At 36.4% G+C, this 17,930-nt stretch overlaps 2 protein-coding genes across 4 annotated transcripts; both read right to left on the reverse strand.

The window, feature by feature from the left end:
* Nucleotides 1–8,134, reverse strand: LOC139693504 (3-oxoacyl-[acyl-carrier-protein] reductase FabG-like). Of its 2 annotated transcripts, none has more exons than XM_071591689.1 (7): nt 7,923–8,134; nt 7,719–7,805; nt 7,448–7,587; nt 7,276–7,368; nt 4,284–4,463; nt 1,026–1,196; nt 1–393 (listed from the first exon to the last, which is right to left on the reverse strand). In XM_071591689.1, exons 2-7 carry the CDS (start codon nt 7,753–7,755, stop codon nt 235–237), a joined length of 780 nt encoding a protein of 259 aa, XP_071447790.1. In that variant the 5' UTR covers nt 7,756–7,805; nt 7,923–8,134; the 3' UTR covers nt 1–234. The 2 variants fall into 2 exon arrangements, with proteins under 2 accessions (XP_071447790.1, XP_071447789.1); XM_071591688.1 differs by having other exon boundaries at nt 7,719–7,816.
* Nucleotides 8,135–10,969: 2,835 nt separating this feature from the next.
* LOC139694037 (3-oxoacyl-[acyl-carrier-protein] reductase FabG-like) lies at nt 10,970–16,496 on the reverse strand. Of its 2 annotated transcripts, none has more exons than XM_071592439.1 (7): nt 16,340–16,496; nt 16,122–16,178; nt 15,902–16,041; nt 15,738–15,830; nt 15,473–15,652; nt 15,180–15,350; nt 10,970–11,247 (listed from the first exon to the last, which is right to left on the reverse strand). In XM_071592439.1, exons 2-7 carry the CDS (start codon nt 16,156–16,158, stop codon nt 11,089–11,091), a joined length of 780 nt encoding a protein of 259 aa, XP_071448540.1. In that variant the 5' UTR covers nt 16,159–16,178; nt 16,340–16,496; the 3' UTR covers nt 10,970–11,088. The 2 variants fall into 2 exon arrangements, with proteins under 2 accessions (XP_071448540.1, XP_071448541.1); XM_071592440.1 differs by lacking the exon at nt 16,340–16,496 and adding an exon at nt 16,254–16,326.
* Nucleotides 16,497–17,930: the final 1,434 nt, after the last annotated feature.

A 17,930-nucleotide genomic window follows, 5' to 3' on the forward strand; every position in this document is an offset into this window, starting at 1 on the left:
ACGCATTAATTTTTTTTACTCAATGTATTTCTTAAGATTTTACATCATATTTTTAGTAAATATTCCTTATGATTTATTTTTAAAAAATATATTGTTTACTACAAACTTCCATTCATCTTTTATATCCTTGCTTTGTCATTACAAATTTGAAATAAAAATCAGGATAATATGCAAAGCAAGACATTTACAATATTCTCTTGTACCTACAAGGTAAGCAACATAATGGGTTACATATTAGCGGGGACACATGATGTTCCTGCCCCCATCAACTGCCAAAGTTGCCCCAGTGATAAAAGAAGCGTCATCCGATGCTAAGAATGCAATGGCTTTCGCAACCTCCTCTGCCGTTCCTGGTCTTCCGAGGGCATGAGTCTCTTTGGAGTGTTCCAAAAACTAGAAAATAAAATAATTTGATTCATTTCATGGAACCTAGGCGCAAACATGTAAATCTAGAGTCAAGGAACATAAAATGTGGTTGAAGAAAAGATTGGCATTATGAAGTGGAGTACTATAAATCAGCAGAGACATCAACCAGAAAAACCAAACTCTGCCAAAGTATATCTTTCTGGGTCACATTGCTATGTGCTCAGCCCATCAGGGAATCTTGCTGTTGAATAGCAAATCTCTCCTTAGCATGTATTTCAATTTAACTAAGGCACAAGATTTTGAAGCAGGGTTAAGTGTGGCAAGTCCCTACCATTGGTAGTCAGCATATTCAGACAGGCTGTGCATTAATGAGAGTACACATCCATCATGTTAAGGTGCTGCAGAATGATGAATATTAACCACAAAGCAGTACTATGATGTAGCGCCCTTCAGGCACCAATGTGCACATACTCTAATTACTTAGTTTTAGTAAATGATGCGTCAACCTCATTTTCTATCTAATCTGAAGATATCCCTTATGATGAGTGTTTTCTTTAAGAATGAACTACTGACACACTAGTAGTTAATCTAATGACTCTAAAAAAACCTCAATTTTTTAAATTATAATAATTTTAGAGACAATCCTTGTGAAACATTACCTTCTTATATGTTTCCTCATCCATTCCACCACGTTTGTGCAAATTTGTTACTATCACACCTGGGTTGACTGCATTTACTCGCACACCACGTGATGCCACTTCTAATGCCACACAGCGTGTCAAATGGTCAACAGCAGCTTTACTGGCATTGTATCCCACCACTCCTGGAAACTATAATAAAATAAGGATTACTTTGGAAATCATAACACTCTGCCATGGTTTACACAAGAATGTTAGCAATAAAAAAAGTGTTATTTATTTAAAATTCACCCTAGGTCTTTATGCCTAGGAGCACCACCAAGTCTCACGAGAATTTGAAAATGAAATTCAGGTTTTAAGTTTTATACATTTAAGCTGTGTTATACTAAGTCAAATTGTTTCACTTATAGTACTTTGGATGCAAGTTTTTATGATAATATGAAACAATAACATGCAAATTTGATTTAATCAAATTTGCACGAACGCATGCCCCATTTATAAGCAGGGAAGAATTTTTAACTTTCAAGGCCCTTTTGGCCAATTAAAATATGTAAGAAATAAAGGCTAAATAGGCATTAGTAAGAGGTAATAAGATTGGATAGAATCTGTCGATGGCATTAACCGATTCATGAGAAAAATCCAAAAGTGTAACATTAAAAATTTGCCCAGAGGTCAAAGCACTACTTGAAAGGCTTCCTTTAGAGACTAGAATTACTTGGATGTATACAATATCACTGGAAATCAATACCAAAGAGCATGGTACAAGAGGAGATATTGGGGAGAGACTGGTGAAATGATGAAAGGTATAATTAAATGGTGAATAACATTCAATGAAACCAAGAAATAAATTAACTGTGCACGTCTACATTTTCATTGAAAGGAAATATTGTCACACGATAGACCTTTTTTGAAGTTTTTTGGAGCATTAGCCTCTTTAAAGTGTGAAAGTATATGGTTAAGGGCCCTTCGTTGAATGAGAAAAAGGTTCCTGCAAAAAAGCTGAAGTCCACACACTATATTTAACATGCATAACCAAGCTTTTCATAAATGGTGCAGTACAACAAAGTAACTGATTAATTGGTAAAACAAAAACAAGGAGAAAGAAAACTCAAATCAATCTAACCATTGTGGTAATATAATGCAATTTATCACAGCAAAACTTTTACAAAACCATAGTTAAAAAGTTACATGACTGGGGTTTCAATGCTTGAGCATCAACATCAGGTGAGGCAAAGGAAACCACAACGAACTCTCTCATTCACTCACCAAGGATTGGAGGAAAATGAGGAGATAAGGGGCTTTACTAGTAACTGCTGCAAGTATTATTAAAGGGCAGGATATAAATATTCATTGGCAGCAGTCACTTCAGCCAATTGTTTTTAAATTTATAGCTCTTTTGGAAAATTTAAAACTCCTGTCTGTTACTAGTCAACAGTAAAATTATTATTTAAAAAAATTATTATTGGTATTCTCATAAAAGTATAGAAGTTAGGTTATCAACGGATTTACTGAACAATGGCACATTTATATACCTCTCCTAACAAAACACAACCTGAGGTTTATAATGTTTTATATTGCTGATTTAGATTTTTCGATTTTTATTAGGTTTCCCTATATTTGAACCAACACCACATGTGTGATGTGATGTAGATGGTCATGGAGAATTAATGAGGAACAGTAATAGCATCAGGGGCATAGAGCTTTGGTGCTGAAAGCCACACAATGTGGGAATTTGAGTGATACCTTCCCTCTCATACTTTCTCGCCATCCCTGAAAATTTTAGAAAGAACAAGGCAACATGCATATTAGGAAGTTTACTTCTCCTCTCTAATTGCATTCCTATTACACATGCTTTGAACATGGAAGACTTAAAGAAACACAGTTTTCTCTTTACATCAGAAATATGTAAGTTTTTAATAAGTGTTTTATTTTACTCTTGATATATTTTTCTGGAATATCCACTCAATCAGTGAGATTGATAAAAGAATAATAATCATATTTTTCTAAATGTGTCTTTAAAGTTCCACAATGAAATTGCTTTCATGATTTTTTATCTATGAAATATTGAAAAAAGGAAGTTTTGACAAAACAGGAATTATGTTCATGCCCACATGTATTCCATTATTTGAGTTTAATACATACAGCAATAAATAAATAGATCATCATTGACTTTTGAAGATAAAGGGAACTGTGCCCTCGGCTATCTTGTACAATTTCAACCTTAGCCTTGTCGTGTAATAGGTTTTAATATTTCAATTAACAGATTTTCTCAATATGAATTGTTTTTCGGCAAAATTCCCATCGATTTGGGATAAGTTCATTGATAAACTTTGTTAGTAATATGAGCAGAATAGTGAAGGTGCCATGACTTAGTTTCAGGTGGGTAAATCCTTTTCGGACTACATTCACCTAAAAATAGACAAGGATCTCATGTGAATTTGTTGACTTCCATTAAAAGGTTTATTTTAGGTACAATGACTTCGGCACTAATAAAGCCATATCACTGTCGACACATAATACAGGTAGGGTTAAATATTGAGAATAGTGAAGGAGAATAAGTAAGGATTGGCAGGTGCTCATATTATATGGAATTATGATAGCTAGCATTCTTCTGTTGTAGACCAGTGTACCATATTTAACTGATTAGGGAGTTACAAAGAAGGAGCCTCTGTACAAAATAAGTACTAGAAATGAGCACACAATGAAGTGACTTTAAAAAATCATTATTTATAACTTCTTCAGTGCATCCAGTTTAATGTCTTTGGGTGTCCGAAATATATATAACTGGAATGGTTGGATTTAGATGATGGTCTACAAGCATTTTGAAAGGCTAATAAATCTGGAGTTTTTTATTTCTTAAAATTTTTCCATGATACTCCCTTTGGAAATCACTGATTTGTTAATGATGAACCCTTCTTTACAGTTACAATTGGATATATTGAAGTGTTAAATAATTTTGCAAGAAAGTAGAGAAAGATTAATCGGGGTTTGTCTTGACATTACTTTATTTTAAAATAAAGGGAATTTTTTCAACTCGGAAGCATGCTTCAGTGTAAAAAGATAATGATGAAATTTTTGTTAGTTATTCACGTGAATTTCATCAATTGAATGATCAACTTGGTAATTTCATCAAGACTGTGACATTCATAATTACATGAGCTGAATAAAACAAAGTTTTTATTTACCAACTACTTGCCCATTAGTTAGCTTTAAAGATTCCCAAAGTATTATCATTTTGTAACAAGCAGAACATTATGTATGGCACTATGATCTACTTACTGCTCGTAGTCCTGTAACACTGGAAACATTCACAATGTTTCCCTTTGTGGCAATCAAATGTGGCAGTGCTATTTTCATTAAACAAAATACAGATCTCGCATTAATATCCATCTGCAAGTCATAATCTTCCAGACTTTGTTGCTCTATTCCAGAACCAATTAAGATTCCAGCAGAATTAATCTGTAAAATATAAAAAAAACAATTATTTTGCTTTTAAATAGTAAATACCACAAAATGCATATGGTGATGAGTTCTGTGAATCTCTTATCAACTGAGTTGGTTGTTGGTGTTAACATTCAGATCAGAAATAAAAATTTACATTGCATTTTAAAATACAATAACCCCAATTCAAAGTAATCGACCAGAATATCAGTTTGATAGCAGAGGGTTGAGCTCGCGTAGTAAAAAGCTCATTGGCATGCAAAATTCAAACATCAGGGTAGGAGGGCCAATTCCTTCCCTTGTACAGCTTGGGTGAAGCGGTGGGTACCCAGAGGTATCACCCTGAATCGAACCTGGGCACTACAGTCAATAGCCCAGAGCTCTACCCACTGGAGTGCCACAACCCTTATGGTCCAGTGGAAAATGCCGATGATTAAATGGACAGATGAAGAGAGGAATGGGCAATATATAAAAGAGCAGAAAAGGAAAGGAACATGAAGAGAACTCTATGGCAAAGAACTAGATAGATTGGACAGATATTAAGGTGCAATGGATTGGTTGTAAACTTAATTGAACGGAAGTAATGTGAGGGGGTCCAAGAGATAAGCCCAGAGGACAAATTAAGCAGGATGTTAAACAGAGAAGCTCTCAGGGGGTGGGACGGAACTAACAATGAACAGAGAAGAATTAAAGGCTATAGCAAACCAACCTTAAGATCGAAATACTAATGACCATGAGTGACTGATAAAGAATAGTAAATCATTAAACAATCTAAGAGTTGACCAGGTGAGCCTTCTATCTTTTTTTAAACAATATTATATAATCAATCTCTTTCTCAAGCAAATTAAAATAAAAAAAACTGCTTTCCCATGTCCATGTTGTTACCTCTATCCATAATAAATCTACTAAACATCAAATTAAATGCGGAACACCTTGCAACAAAACATTCACCAGGCAAACCAAATGTCAATCCCTCTTCAGATTTAGGGAACATTGAGCACATTTTAAATATAATAGATTGGAAATATCCATCAGCCCAACAATCTCCTTGACTCCCACGAGAGGATTTTCATCCACAAATCCAGCAACAGGATAAACTCAGACATGGGCCCCACTGTCTACTCCTCTTCCAATTATTCTTATGGATTTAACCTATCCCTTCATCTGACACTCCCACACCTCCCATTTTCCATCATACTTCCCTGTGATCTATTGTGTGGACATTCCATAACCATACTTAAAGAGTAATGAAGATGGATGAGCCATCAAAAACAGCATTGTGCAGTGTTATTTCCCCTTTTTCTCTGTAGTAAACATTGAACTTACTATAAGGTTAGGCAAGAATGGGTCATGAAAGAATATCAATTGGATATACATGAAGCAAGAATCCAATGCGTGCACAATGGTGAATTTTTTATGCTGAGATAATGAAGGATAGTTGAACATTTAACCACCAAACAGATGTAGGGAAGGAGTAAACTAAGAAAACCATAAGTGAATGTGGTCAAAGAGGCTCTTCAAGACAAGGACCAACTGAATTCTCAAGAACAGAAGAATATTTATGATGTGCCATAGATGGAATAAGTATGCAAATAAGAAATCAAGCATTATTAAAGAAGAAATTAGTGAAAGGGAGTTAGTTTACTGGAAGTATTAAATCCAGACTTTATGACTTAAAATTATTAAAAGACCCCAAAATACATAGTAATACCACATACATAAAATACTCAAGGTGAATGTCTAAATTATTTCAAGTTCTTTGATCATGAGGCAGTTCTACAAAGTCACATCAAATTCCACAAACTTTATAACTTTGATTACTCTGAAAAGGTTTACCATTATTAGGTTTACTCTGAAAAGGTTTACCATTATTAGGTTTACTCTGAAAAGGTTTACCATAAGGTCTTTTGTATGTAATACAAGCTACTACCAACGGTCCTTTCACTATATGACATATACGTCAACTTCATGTTATCATAGATTAGGATTAATTCACCTGATAGTAGAACATGCGCAGGGTCCCTACAATAAGTATCGGGAATGGCTCCAAAAATCAAAAATGCAGCTATCATTACAATTACTTAATCTTCAAAATACATTCCTCCGGCATCAATAGACTTAGTTCAGCGAGTCTACCACCTGTCAAAAGCCCACTGGAAGTCTGTTTCCGGAATACTGTTGAGAACCTTTGTCGTCGCCACTTGATCTGCGTTGATGGAGTCGAACCGACACCCATTGAGTTCCTTTTGAGCTATCCTTTTAGGTAATAAAGTTTCGAGAAAATCTTCATCTTCCTGGACGCAGTCCAAAATTTCTGCTATCTTCATGGACTAATTCGTGGCATTTATGAGAGAGGAATTTTGCGGGAAGATATCAGGGTTGGTTTTTATTCCAAAAAAGTATGGCATACGCACCTGACGATCCAGGTTACTGAAGTATTGTTGAAAGGTATTACAACAGAAAACACTGGCACATGCAATATTACTAACGCAATAGATGCGTTCATATGCAGGGTTGGTCTTAATTTATGGAACCCTCTTTAGGATATTGGAATTTTCATTTCTGCAGCCAACTAATTTCATTTTTTTAATATAGTAACTTTGCTATACTTGAAAGTCTTGACAGGAATTTTAGGATCAGGAAAAAAATAATTTATGGATCATTTATTTGGAAAATTTGAGGGAAAACAGAATTGTGTAATGCCCCGTTTCCAAGTTACTGCCAATGTCTCAGTTATCTGACACGCGAACAATAATGACCCAATTGAATACGTTTTAATTATCACCAACGCATTTATTCTCAGTAGAAGATTAAGTGGTGCTTTACTCACCAATATATCAATCTTCCCAAAACGCTCAATTGCATGCTTCACCAATGACTCGCGGTCGTCAGCTTTGCAAACATCACCTATTGATACATCAACCTGGAAAAGTTACAAAAAAGAAACACCCGATCAAAATTATGAAGAAATAATCACAGATAAAGTACAAAAAGGTTCTTACCTCTTTCTTATCTAAGCCAATATTTTCACAAGTTTTCCTAACTTCATTCAAGTTTCCCTCATTTCTTCCGCTAAGTAACAAACGACATCCGAGTTTCGCAAAATGCAAAGCAGTTCCTTTTCCTATTCCTGAACTGGCACCTGGCAATCAGAAAAAAATGCGTTTAACCTGTTTGATTTATGGCTGAAAGCATGAACAGTAGTACAAGCATGGTATGACGAAGATATCAGTAGTGCCATATCCAGCAATGAAAGTTAAGATCCACACTCACCGGTGATAATTGCCACTTTATGTTTCAAGTTGACCATTGTGGTTATTTTCTTGTTTTGCAACACTTCAATATGACTGATTAGGATACCTGTTTATACCCTATAAAATTTTTATCCATGAACTTGGAATCATATGATTCTACCCACAATCAGTTTCCGCAATTCCACCCGCGAAATAGCTCAACTATCTTATATTTAGCACTTACAATTTTTTTCACTTTGGTGATGGCACCTAATTAAGGATAGATGGACCCTGAGGATGTTGGAATATTATCGAGACTCGAGCGATCTCGAATTTCGTGTCTGAATTGTTTAGTTCAGATGTGAGGCGGGAGCGTGGTGTATGTGTATGATATGTATTTTCGTCGGCGGCGGGAGCTCGACATTACGTCTTGCATAATTCAATTTGATAACGAAAGTTGAAATTACGACGTAAATTGTGGGTACGTTGTTTGCTGAGTGGTCTTGAGCGGCGCGACGGGCTTCAAAGTACCCTTCTCATGACCAGAGGATTAGGAAGAAATTATGCATGTCACGATGAAATTAATAATTCATATTGAAATTCCATTAAATGTATTTTCAAATAACTATTAAGTGACAGTTTTTTATGCGTTTACTGTTGTCCCTCTAATGACAGTTATAGAGAGAGTCATTACCCAAACTGGAAATTGAAAGTTATTCAGTTGAGGTAAATCGGAAGTTTCGGACCGGGAATAATTTATTCTGACCATTGTTCATGTACATTTCTATTTAATTCTGTCAATGTTATAATTTCATGTCAAGTATTAATTTTATTTTAGTTATATAAGCTGTTGTATTATTTTCAAATATATGAGGGATTCATTCATTTTGGAAATCCATGATATTGGAAAATACAAATGACTTGCAGAAGTATGTTATTCGTCAGCAGTTTAGCTTTACATTTTGAATAAAACGAGGAGAAATAATCTCAGCTTATGAATAAAATGTTGATATGCCCTTCAACAGTCAAGTTATAAAGTTTTTCCATGTGTCAAAAGTGTTGGTGGAAAACTGCCGAAAATTTATGGCTAAGGGCTATGCGGCATTGAATAATGATAATTCAAGGTCGAATCAAGTATGAAGCAATCATGGGTTATCAGTCGGAGCATCGGTTTGTTGCAGATCTCCAAACTGTCCTGTTCCCTGTCATCTCGTAAGCACCTTGCACTGGTATTTTCCAATACTTCATCCATGACCTTTATGGTTTTTCCCTCAGTTATGGTCGTCTGGAAGCAATTGTGCCCCAGGTTGTGTCTAATAAATTTCACTTTTCTTGTAAATGTACCTATTACTTCCATTGTTATTCTACCCATTTTGTTTTCATCAATTTTCTGTAGCATTATATTTCCAATCTTTTTTCTGCTGCTCCTATATTCCAAGTAGTTGTTATTTTATAGTAGTAGTAGTTGCAGCTAATAGTTATGTCTTTTGATATAAAGCACTCTTTGCCATTCCTATTCTGCTTACTACATCCCTTAATTCTCCCATCACTAGTGCTTTTACTGTAAAAGTAGTAAAACTTTAATCTTATTTATCTTGAAGGTGTACTTTTCACTTCCTTCTCCTTAATGGCTAATATCCTCATCAGGTCTTTTTTCTGCAATTATAAGCATACTGTCCACAAATCTGAACATACATTACATTTTTCTCACTGCCACCTCTTGATTTTTTCCTAAATCTTATAAGCTGCATTCACTGTGTACACATTAAATAGCAATGACGATATTGAGCTAGACTGGCCACATTTTATTTTAGCTTTTTCCTTGCTTTCCCCACCTATAATCACGGGCACTATATATAGATCATTTATCAATTTCCTGCCAAGAGTTCATTTCCTTAGGGCGTGTGATTCCATATTCCAAATGCTTTCTCCAGAATAACAAATACAATATAGATTTGCTGATATTTCTGCTGATCTTTTGCTCCAAAGAGCCTGAGTCCAAGTGTATTTTTTGAATTCCTCTTCTCCTAAATGCAAATTGTCCTCATTTAATTACTCTTGCTTTTTCTCCAACCTTCAGTACTCTTTCAATTATGTATCTTTGATGCAGGGGTCATCAGACAGTTTTTAAGTTTTCAGATCTCTGTCTCTCCTTTTCCCAATCCCCACTTGAGGTGTAATTGGCAGAGCACTTTGAGTGAGTACGGCATCCATCAGATGGAACGTTAAACTGTGGACCCCCTGGTGCCTTTCATTAAAAGTAGGCTAATGCTGAAACTGGGTTTCTCTCCACTCTTCCTCCTTTCCCATCCATCCCTAAGAGTACAAAGACCTGAGCTGTTGCCTCTCCTAAATCTACTACTATTATTATTAGGTAATCTACCGGTTAAGGTAGGTTTTTGGATGGACGTAATTACTAATTAAATAATTTGTGGCCCCTAGCAAAATACAGCATCCTACTCTGCATCAGGTCCCTCTTCATCTCTGGGTACTTCATTCCTCCTTTCATCCCGTCCAACATCCCTATCCTACTCCTACCCTTTCCTCGTTTGCCTAACATTCTCCACTCAATTACAGTCTTCAACATCCCGCTGCCGGTCAATAGCCCCTTCAGCCACTTTTCCTGCCTCCATACGATTGCTCCCAACAAACCCCTCTCTTCGTCCACCATATCAAGTACTTCCTCGTTTGTTTTCTTCTCTGTCCATTTCACCTTCTCCATTCTTCTCCAAATCTACTACTACTACAAGAAATTAAGTGCCTAAAATAACAGAAGACAAATGCCTAATCTTTCAATAGGATGTACAAAGAGAGGTTACTGGGAGAAATCTGAAAAGGGTTGAGGAAATATTGAAGGGTGGTGGGATGTCCGATGCCATGGTATCATGGATAATTGTGGGAAAGTGAGGTGGAAGAAGGACAAGAACAAGCTTTTTGGGCAGCATGAAGGCAGGTAGAAGTTACGAAGAAAGAAATAATGTAAACAAGTTGAATTTCTCATGATATGTGAAAGGAATTAGTCCGTAAGGACCATTAAAAACCTACTTTAAAGAAGTAGAATACCATGAATGAATATGCCCATCTTACATTAGATTCACAGCTGTGTCAGGCTCTTTGTTTCCTGAAATTTTTTTATTGATTCCTGGTGCCTTATTCACTTTATTCTCTCACCCATAAATTGAGTATCCAATTCAGATTTTTAAAAAAGATGAACTTTAGGACTCTTGCAGCTTCTATTTTTTAGAATAAGAATTTCTTCCACCACATGAGGCTAGAAATGTAATTAAGAAGTCAGATTTTCTTCCAATTTTATTATTAACATTTTATAGTTTTAATTTACATATCAAACATTTTCAATTTCACAAACCATTTCAATAGCCACCAAAAGCCGCCACACAATATTATCAGCTTTATCTTGGGCACATAATGTTTCGTCCACCATCTACGGGAAGGGTATGCCCAGTAATGAATGAGGCATCATCGGAAGCTAAGAAAGCGATTGCACGTGCCACTTCTTCCACTGTTCCAGGTCGCCCAAGGGCATGAGTTTCCTTTGAGTGCTCCAAAAACTTTAAATTGAAGAAACAAAAAATATTCTAGTAAATTCTGAAAAAGGTAATGCAGTATCCGAATAAAGCTTCAAGCTTTATTCACAAATTGAAGAATTTCTTGTATTTATGCTTCATTTGAAGAACAACCAAACTGATTAATATCAGTTTATAGAAATGGCATCTTTTTCTATATTCCATGTAGTATTCAAGTTTTAGGGTAATAATTATATTAATAAAATTGTCGCACATCAACATTGGAGGTCATAACCTCTCACCCATAACCTGAATTTTAATAGTCATGTCTTTTTTTAAGGGGGCTTTGTTCAAATACCTGGCTGTATAATATTCTTTCTGTGACATTTACAGATTAATCAAATGGTGGATGGTGTTACTTTGTGGAACTTCTTCATGATACCTAGGAAAGAAACACTTAGAGCCATTCCATACAAATAAAAATTTATAGCAGCCGGTTTCAGTGTATCATCCTCTGGCATATTTACAGAGTTTTCCTGTGGTTATATAGCACTGGATATGGGTGGGAGGAGAAGGTTGGGTGGAGATCATTGGTAGGGAGAGAGAAGAGTATGGGGGAAAGATTTGTTTTGAAAAGTAACGGCAGGTAATGGGTTGTCAATGCAGGGGGTAAACAAAGGTCTATGTGGTGCACCTGGGTTGGATTTAGAAGAGAACATATTAGGAATGGGTGACCAAAAGGAGTACAATTGCTCGTAACTATGAGTCTATGAGGTGGCGTTTCCCAAACCAGGCTAACTACATAGACCTTAGTTTACCCCATGCAATGACAACCCATTACCTGCCTTCACTCACCCAAACAAACCCTCCCCCCCACATCTAGCGTTATATAACCAAGTTGAAACTCTGATACCAAATGATGATACACCATCAACTGGTTGCAATAAATTTATACTTGTGTAGAATAGCAGTGTTTCTCTTTCCTAAGCTACTGTCACAGAAATTGACAGTGCCACCTCAATTGAGAGACAATTTGAAAACAGTTCAGAGATGAATGAACAGTACTGCTGGTATGGAGGGTAATGGATTACAACAACCGAGGATACTAGAGGAAAGCAATATTATACAACTTTTGTGAGTACATAAAAGTAATATTTTCAAATGAAATAATACGAGCATTCAAATTACGAGGGTCATCCGGAAAGTAGTACCCGTTCGTGAAATAAAGACACAAAAGTAAATATTAACAAACATAAAAAATTTTATTTGAAAGAGGATACTTTAAACTACTTCTCAACATAATCTCCAAGCAAATTAAGGCATTTGTCATAACGTGTGACAAGTTTCTGTATTCCTGCTGCATAGTCCTTCGCCGCCAGCTCATTGAGATACGCGAGGGACCCATCTTGCACAAATTTTTGCATAATGCAGATGGTGTTTAACAATTTCATGAACAATTGTTCGAGAAACATTGGGAAAATGCTCACAGATGTCATCAATTGTGACGCGCCGATCGTTCCTCACGAATTCGTCAACTGAGCTCACCAGTTGGTCTGTAATGACAGACGGTCTCTCCGAACGCTCATCGTCGTGTGTGTTCCCCCTCCCCATGTTGAAGTTGCGACACCACCGCCGAACAGACGACTCGTCCATTACATTGTCTCCATACACCTCCTTTAATTGGCGATGAATATCACATGGGCGAACGTTTCTTGCATTGAGGAATTTAATCACTGCCCTCACTTCACAACTGGCGGCGTTCTCAATTTTTTTAAACATTGTAAACAATCACAGAAACAACACAGGCAATGCTAGCGTCACGCAACTTGGCTCAGAGAAGGCAGACAAGCCACTGAAGCTATCTGACCTCGTCCAGCGGCTACTCGCGTCGTCAGCACTTCATGCGGCACGAACGGGTACTACTTTCCGGATGACCCTCGTAAATAGGATTAACACGTCACTTTTCATTCACAAAAATTATACATTAGTTATTAGTAGCCCTGATTTAGTCTTTAAGGCATTACAAAGACAAATTTCACGAAAAGTGAAAATTGAGGAACAGAAAGTCTAGTAGATTTCAACTCATGCCCTTAGGGTTTGACTGTAGTTGAGTTAGTCATGGAGATAAATGGGTTGGATACACTAACAGCCATTGGATTTTCAAAATATGCACTTCAATTTGGGTAATATTTCACCTTAAATGCAATTTGGAAGGCACATGGCAATAAAACACCTATGCTGGTGACAGGATTTAAGATATTTTCACAGGGGTAAGGAATTCCTAGTGGTCTAACGAATGGTTCCTCAAAATATCAATGGCTTACAAAGCATTAGGAACACCTAATTTATGAACCACGTAGGACTGCAATGTAGCAAAGGCACATCCTGAACAAAGGGGACTGCTAGCATCAATCCTCTACCCACACACAACTGGGTTTCAATTCCAATAATGTAATTTATATTTTCCACATGGTTTAAATAATATGTTTCCAGCATTCATCCCCATATATATATATTTAGTTGAGTTACATAATATTCTAAGTGGTACAGGCTAATGCGCCAGAGCTATCGCAGTAATAAAATTTATTTCATCAACTTGATCATTTGCTAGTTTTGCCAATGACTGTGGCACATTCAAAGAGAGAATATGCACAGAAAATGCTGTCAGAATGTAAAAATACGAAAATACTGACGCATAATTTTCACACATCTTGTGTTGCAAATCTAAGTTAGGAAAAGAAAATATTATTATCATCGGAAGTCTACTGATAAAAATCAGTTTTTGGATGGTGCCCAAATAGTACTACATGTTTCATATGTTTCACGTGAAATTCCTCCAGTTGGCCCAACATTATTCCCTTCTTTAGTTCTATACATATTTCTTCCTACCTACACGCTATATAGAAAATCTCCTCTTCCTCCCTACCTCTTCTTCCCTTTTCCTTGCTTACTTAAAATTTTTCCTTCTTTCATGGCTGTCAACATCCTGCTTTGTCTCAATACGCCTTTCCTCCACCCGCTTATCAATTTTCCTCTTATACTACCGTATTTAATACTGTCATTGGTCTTCCTCTTTGGATTTCCTCACTTCTTTTCCATATACATGCAACAATGGGTTTAATACTCATACTCTTGCCTCAAAGACTAGGTTTCAGGTCCATAAAGCCTAAGATCTTCCCCAGATATACTACAAACAACTTTGGTAATATAAAGTACCCCTGGCTTACACCTAATCTCACTATACTAGCTCATTCTTTTGCAAACACACGCCATAAGCCTCTGATCCTTGTATAGCCTTCTAGTTAACTGTTTTACAATCACCATTAGTACCATTTAATCCACACCATCAGAAACTTTTCCAAGATCTTCAAATCAAAGGTATAATTCAGTCTCTCTCTAGCTAAGGCTCCCCAAATTTTTAATAACCTTATATTGCATCTACATACTTCCATTCACCTTTATAAAATCAAAGTTAATACAAGGGATGAGCTACTCCCTTTATTGATACACCGGGTGAAGATTTACCGTTAGATAAATGACTGTAATTGTGTTTCAGTGTTACTTCACAAATACATGAACTGTTCATTTCATGGTGTGCTGATAAGCAAATTATGATAGTTAGAACGCTGCTGTGAAATGTATTGTGGCCATAAAAGTCTTAATAAAATAATTCCCAACCTTGGCGTACCTTTAGTCTGCAATGCTCTGGGACTTTGGAGTTAACCTGTTCTTATAGACAGGATGAATGATTATAGGTGCATCATCTAATGCCCTTAGTACAGGATTACAAAATATTCAATTTAAACTCAAAGCAGTCAATCAGCCACATGTTTCTCCCCAGAAAAACTAGATCAGCGCCAATGGATACATCTATCTACATACACATTTTTTTTATAATGACATGAGTGAACAAATCAATGAATGATATAGCAAAGAATTTGATTTAGAAAAGTAAAGCCTGCTAATAACTCTGTTACCTTCGCATAATCTTCCTCGCTCATTCCTCCTCTTTTATGGCATTCGGTAATGATAACACCTGGATTAACAGCATTCACCCTTACACCACGCGAGGCGACCTCCAGGGCAACACTCCGTGTTAGGTGATCAACTGCTGCTTTACTCATGTTATAAGCCACAACTCCGGGAAACTTTGAAAAGAAGTAATTTAAAAAATCACTGCACATATATCACTGGGAAAACTTGCGTAAAAATATACTGTCATAGTTAGACTAAGTCGCTGTTCAAAGAAATGTTTCGCATGGGTACCTACCGATCTCATTCCAGTCACACTGGATACATTTACTATGTTTCCTCTGGTTGCGAGAATATGGGGCAGTGCTAATTTAGTTAAAATGAAGATAGACCGCACATTTACATCCATCTGGCGATCATAATCCTCTAAAGTTAATTTCTCTATCCCGCCGCTAACTAGAATCCCAGCGGAATTAACCTAGAATTAAAGGAAATTGTTCTCTATAAATGGCATATTGTAGCGTAGCTATAGGTATCTATGTTCAGTAATAAAGGAAACTAACCAAGATATCGATCCTTCCAAATTTTTCGACGGAATGTTTTATCAAATCTTGACAAAATTCTTCATTTGTAACATCTCCTACTGACAAGGTCACCTGTAATCGGATAAAAAGAGTTCAGTACGGCGTTTGGGAATAAGAACAGAAATTTCGATTTTAAGACATACCTTTTCTCCCGTAAGACCTAGTTGAATGCATTTTCCCTTGACACCCTTCAAATTATCCTCATTTCGTCCACATAAAACCAATCGCGATCCAAGCGAGGCAAAATGTATAGCTGTCCCGGCACCAATTCCAGAACTTGCACCTTAGAATGACGGGGATTTTAAGTGTTATCCGGGGTGAACGATTAGCATTTACCACATGAACATTGTCATATTTACAAACCTGTTACTATCACAACTTTGTCTTTAAGACTGGCCATTTGTGAAGCTCTTTGAATCGCTAGTATGGAAGTGAAGGTGATAAGTGCAAAAAAAATGTTTAGAAGTAGTTAACAGTAATGAAGATTTGACATACTTCCCCAGGTGGAGTGGAAGCGACAAGAAGTAACGCCAATGAAACAAAGCGTAACCAATTTGTCCTTAAATGAATGTCGAACTCACCCAATGAACTCTTCCGCTTGACTTCCACTTTATCAGCCTTTATGCAACAGCTGACTGCCCGCGCATAGTAGGCGTCTTATTTTCTTATGGTCTATGGTTCATGGTGACGACATACGGGATTATCTTCTGAGTTGCCAGCTATTTGGGCCTGTTTTCTCTTCTATGTTTGACTGATATGAAAAATTAATTACTGTGACGTTGCGAGGCTTCTACTCATTATTTTTGAAGAGCCATGGATACAGGAACATTTTTCTTCTTGTAGAATACAGGAATATCTTTCTCTATGCTTGCAGAGTTTTTCATGCAATTTTCTTAACTGATTGTGTTTAGTAACACCCCTGTTTTAAGAATATAACTTATTAAGTAAAGACATATATTTGATTCCACTTTTGTAAACGTTCATGAGGAATGTTTACGATTGAGACATACGTGGGTTATACTGATGGTGTATTTCAAGTACAGCGCGTAAGGTAGCTATTGAAAATTGAAGAACGATACACTTCCTTGCTTTCTCAACAAAGCAAACTGGTATACGACACTATTAAGGCCCCCTTTGCAATTCCACTTAAATCTTCCATTCAACATACCTATCATATTTCTACCGCTTCCTCGTTTGCCTGACGTTCTCCCCTCATTCGCAGGTTTCAAATTTTCCATCATCAATAAAATGCTCTGCGTCCAACTGTACAAACTCTTTTCTTACCATTTTACCTTTCCAATCCTTCCAAGCACCCATGCCTTTAAGTCTCCAATCCTTGTCTATCATCTGCTGCAACGATTGTTTCCCCCTGTACTAAAACCCGACCCATAACGAAGTTTTGATGAGCCATTTCATAAAATCCTTTATCCAACTTCTCTGTTACTATTCCCCTCGTCCTTGTGAAAGCTTTTTTGCCTAGAGTAACAGTATCTTTATTGCATCTCATGGTACAAATTTGTGTGTCATTGTTATGTGGTATCTCATGTATGCAAAGATGCAATCTTGAAGTTCCATATCATACTGTGGGTTGGATTTGGAAACAAGTATCCTTGGCCAAATATGAAAAATAATTGACAACTGTTAAAAAAGGAGCAGTGCCAGCTACAGGAACATAGGACCAATGCCCGAAAAACCGAAATTTGGCCAGAAAAAGACACACACTGAAAATTAAGGGTGTCTACTGAAGAATACAAAACTATCTAAATCAAAATTCAAAATTACCTCTGTCATTAGTAGTAAAATTTGTTGTTTCTATCATATATCAAAACAATGCACACAAAACTGTGTCTAGCTGCTCACAACCTTTTATCATAATACTGAATGCCTGTGTAATAAGTGGCAAAATCTATGAGGGGATTTTGTATCCTTTACGTATTGTAATTCTCCAGAGGACTGGAATAGTTCACTGCAGTAAGATTCCTTCTTCCACAATTCAAGCTAGTTCTGTTAACAACTCCAGTAGAACATGTGATTTTCTCCTCATTTGTAACCTGTAAGAATGTTTTTGAAACTAAATGTCCTGTGGAGGATTCTATAATGTATATGTATTTTTAAAGATAAATGCTTTTACTTAATGTGTCACCAAAATATTATTTCACAAATAATTACTTA

The sequence above is a fragment of the Hetaerina americana genome, unplaced genomic scaffold (genome assembly GCF_022747635.1).
Source record: "Hetaerina americana unplaced genomic scaffold, ioHetAmer1.1.p SCAF_5, whole genome shotgun sequence".
Taxonomy (NCBI): domain Eukaryota; kingdom Metazoa; phylum Arthropoda; class Insecta; order Odonata; family Calopterygidae; genus Hetaerina; species Hetaerina americana.

What these genes read in the sequence shown, in the direction of transcription:
- LOC139693504 (XM_071591689.1), bottom strand. Translation starts at nt 7,755, where the DNA reads ATGGTCAACTTGAAACATAAAGTGGCAATTATCACCG. An exon ending in TTGGCTTAGATAAGAAAGAG is followed by an intron (nt 7,369 to 7,447) that starts GTAAGAACCTTT and finishes TAACTTTTCCAG; the next exon opens with GTTGATGTATCAATAGGTGA. An exon ending in GTGTTACAGGACTACGAGCA is followed by an intron (nt 1,197 to 4,283) that starts GTAAGTAGATCA and finishes ATTTTATTATAG; the next exon opens with TTTCCAGGAGTGGTGGGATA.
- LOC139694037 (XM_071592439.1), bottom strand. Translation starts at nt 16,158, where the DNA reads ATGGCCAGTCTTAAAGACAAAGTTGTGATAGTAACAG. An exon ending in CAAAGTTGTGATAGTAACAG is followed by an intron (nt 16,042 to 16,121) that starts GTTTGTAAATAT and finishes CGTCATTCTAAG; the next exon opens with GTGCAAGTTCTGGAATTGGT. An exon ending in GTGTGACTGGAATGAGATCG is followed by an intron (nt 15,351 to 15,472) that starts GTAGGTACCCAT and finishes TTCTTTTCAAAG; the next exon opens with TTTCCCGGAGTTGTGGCTTA.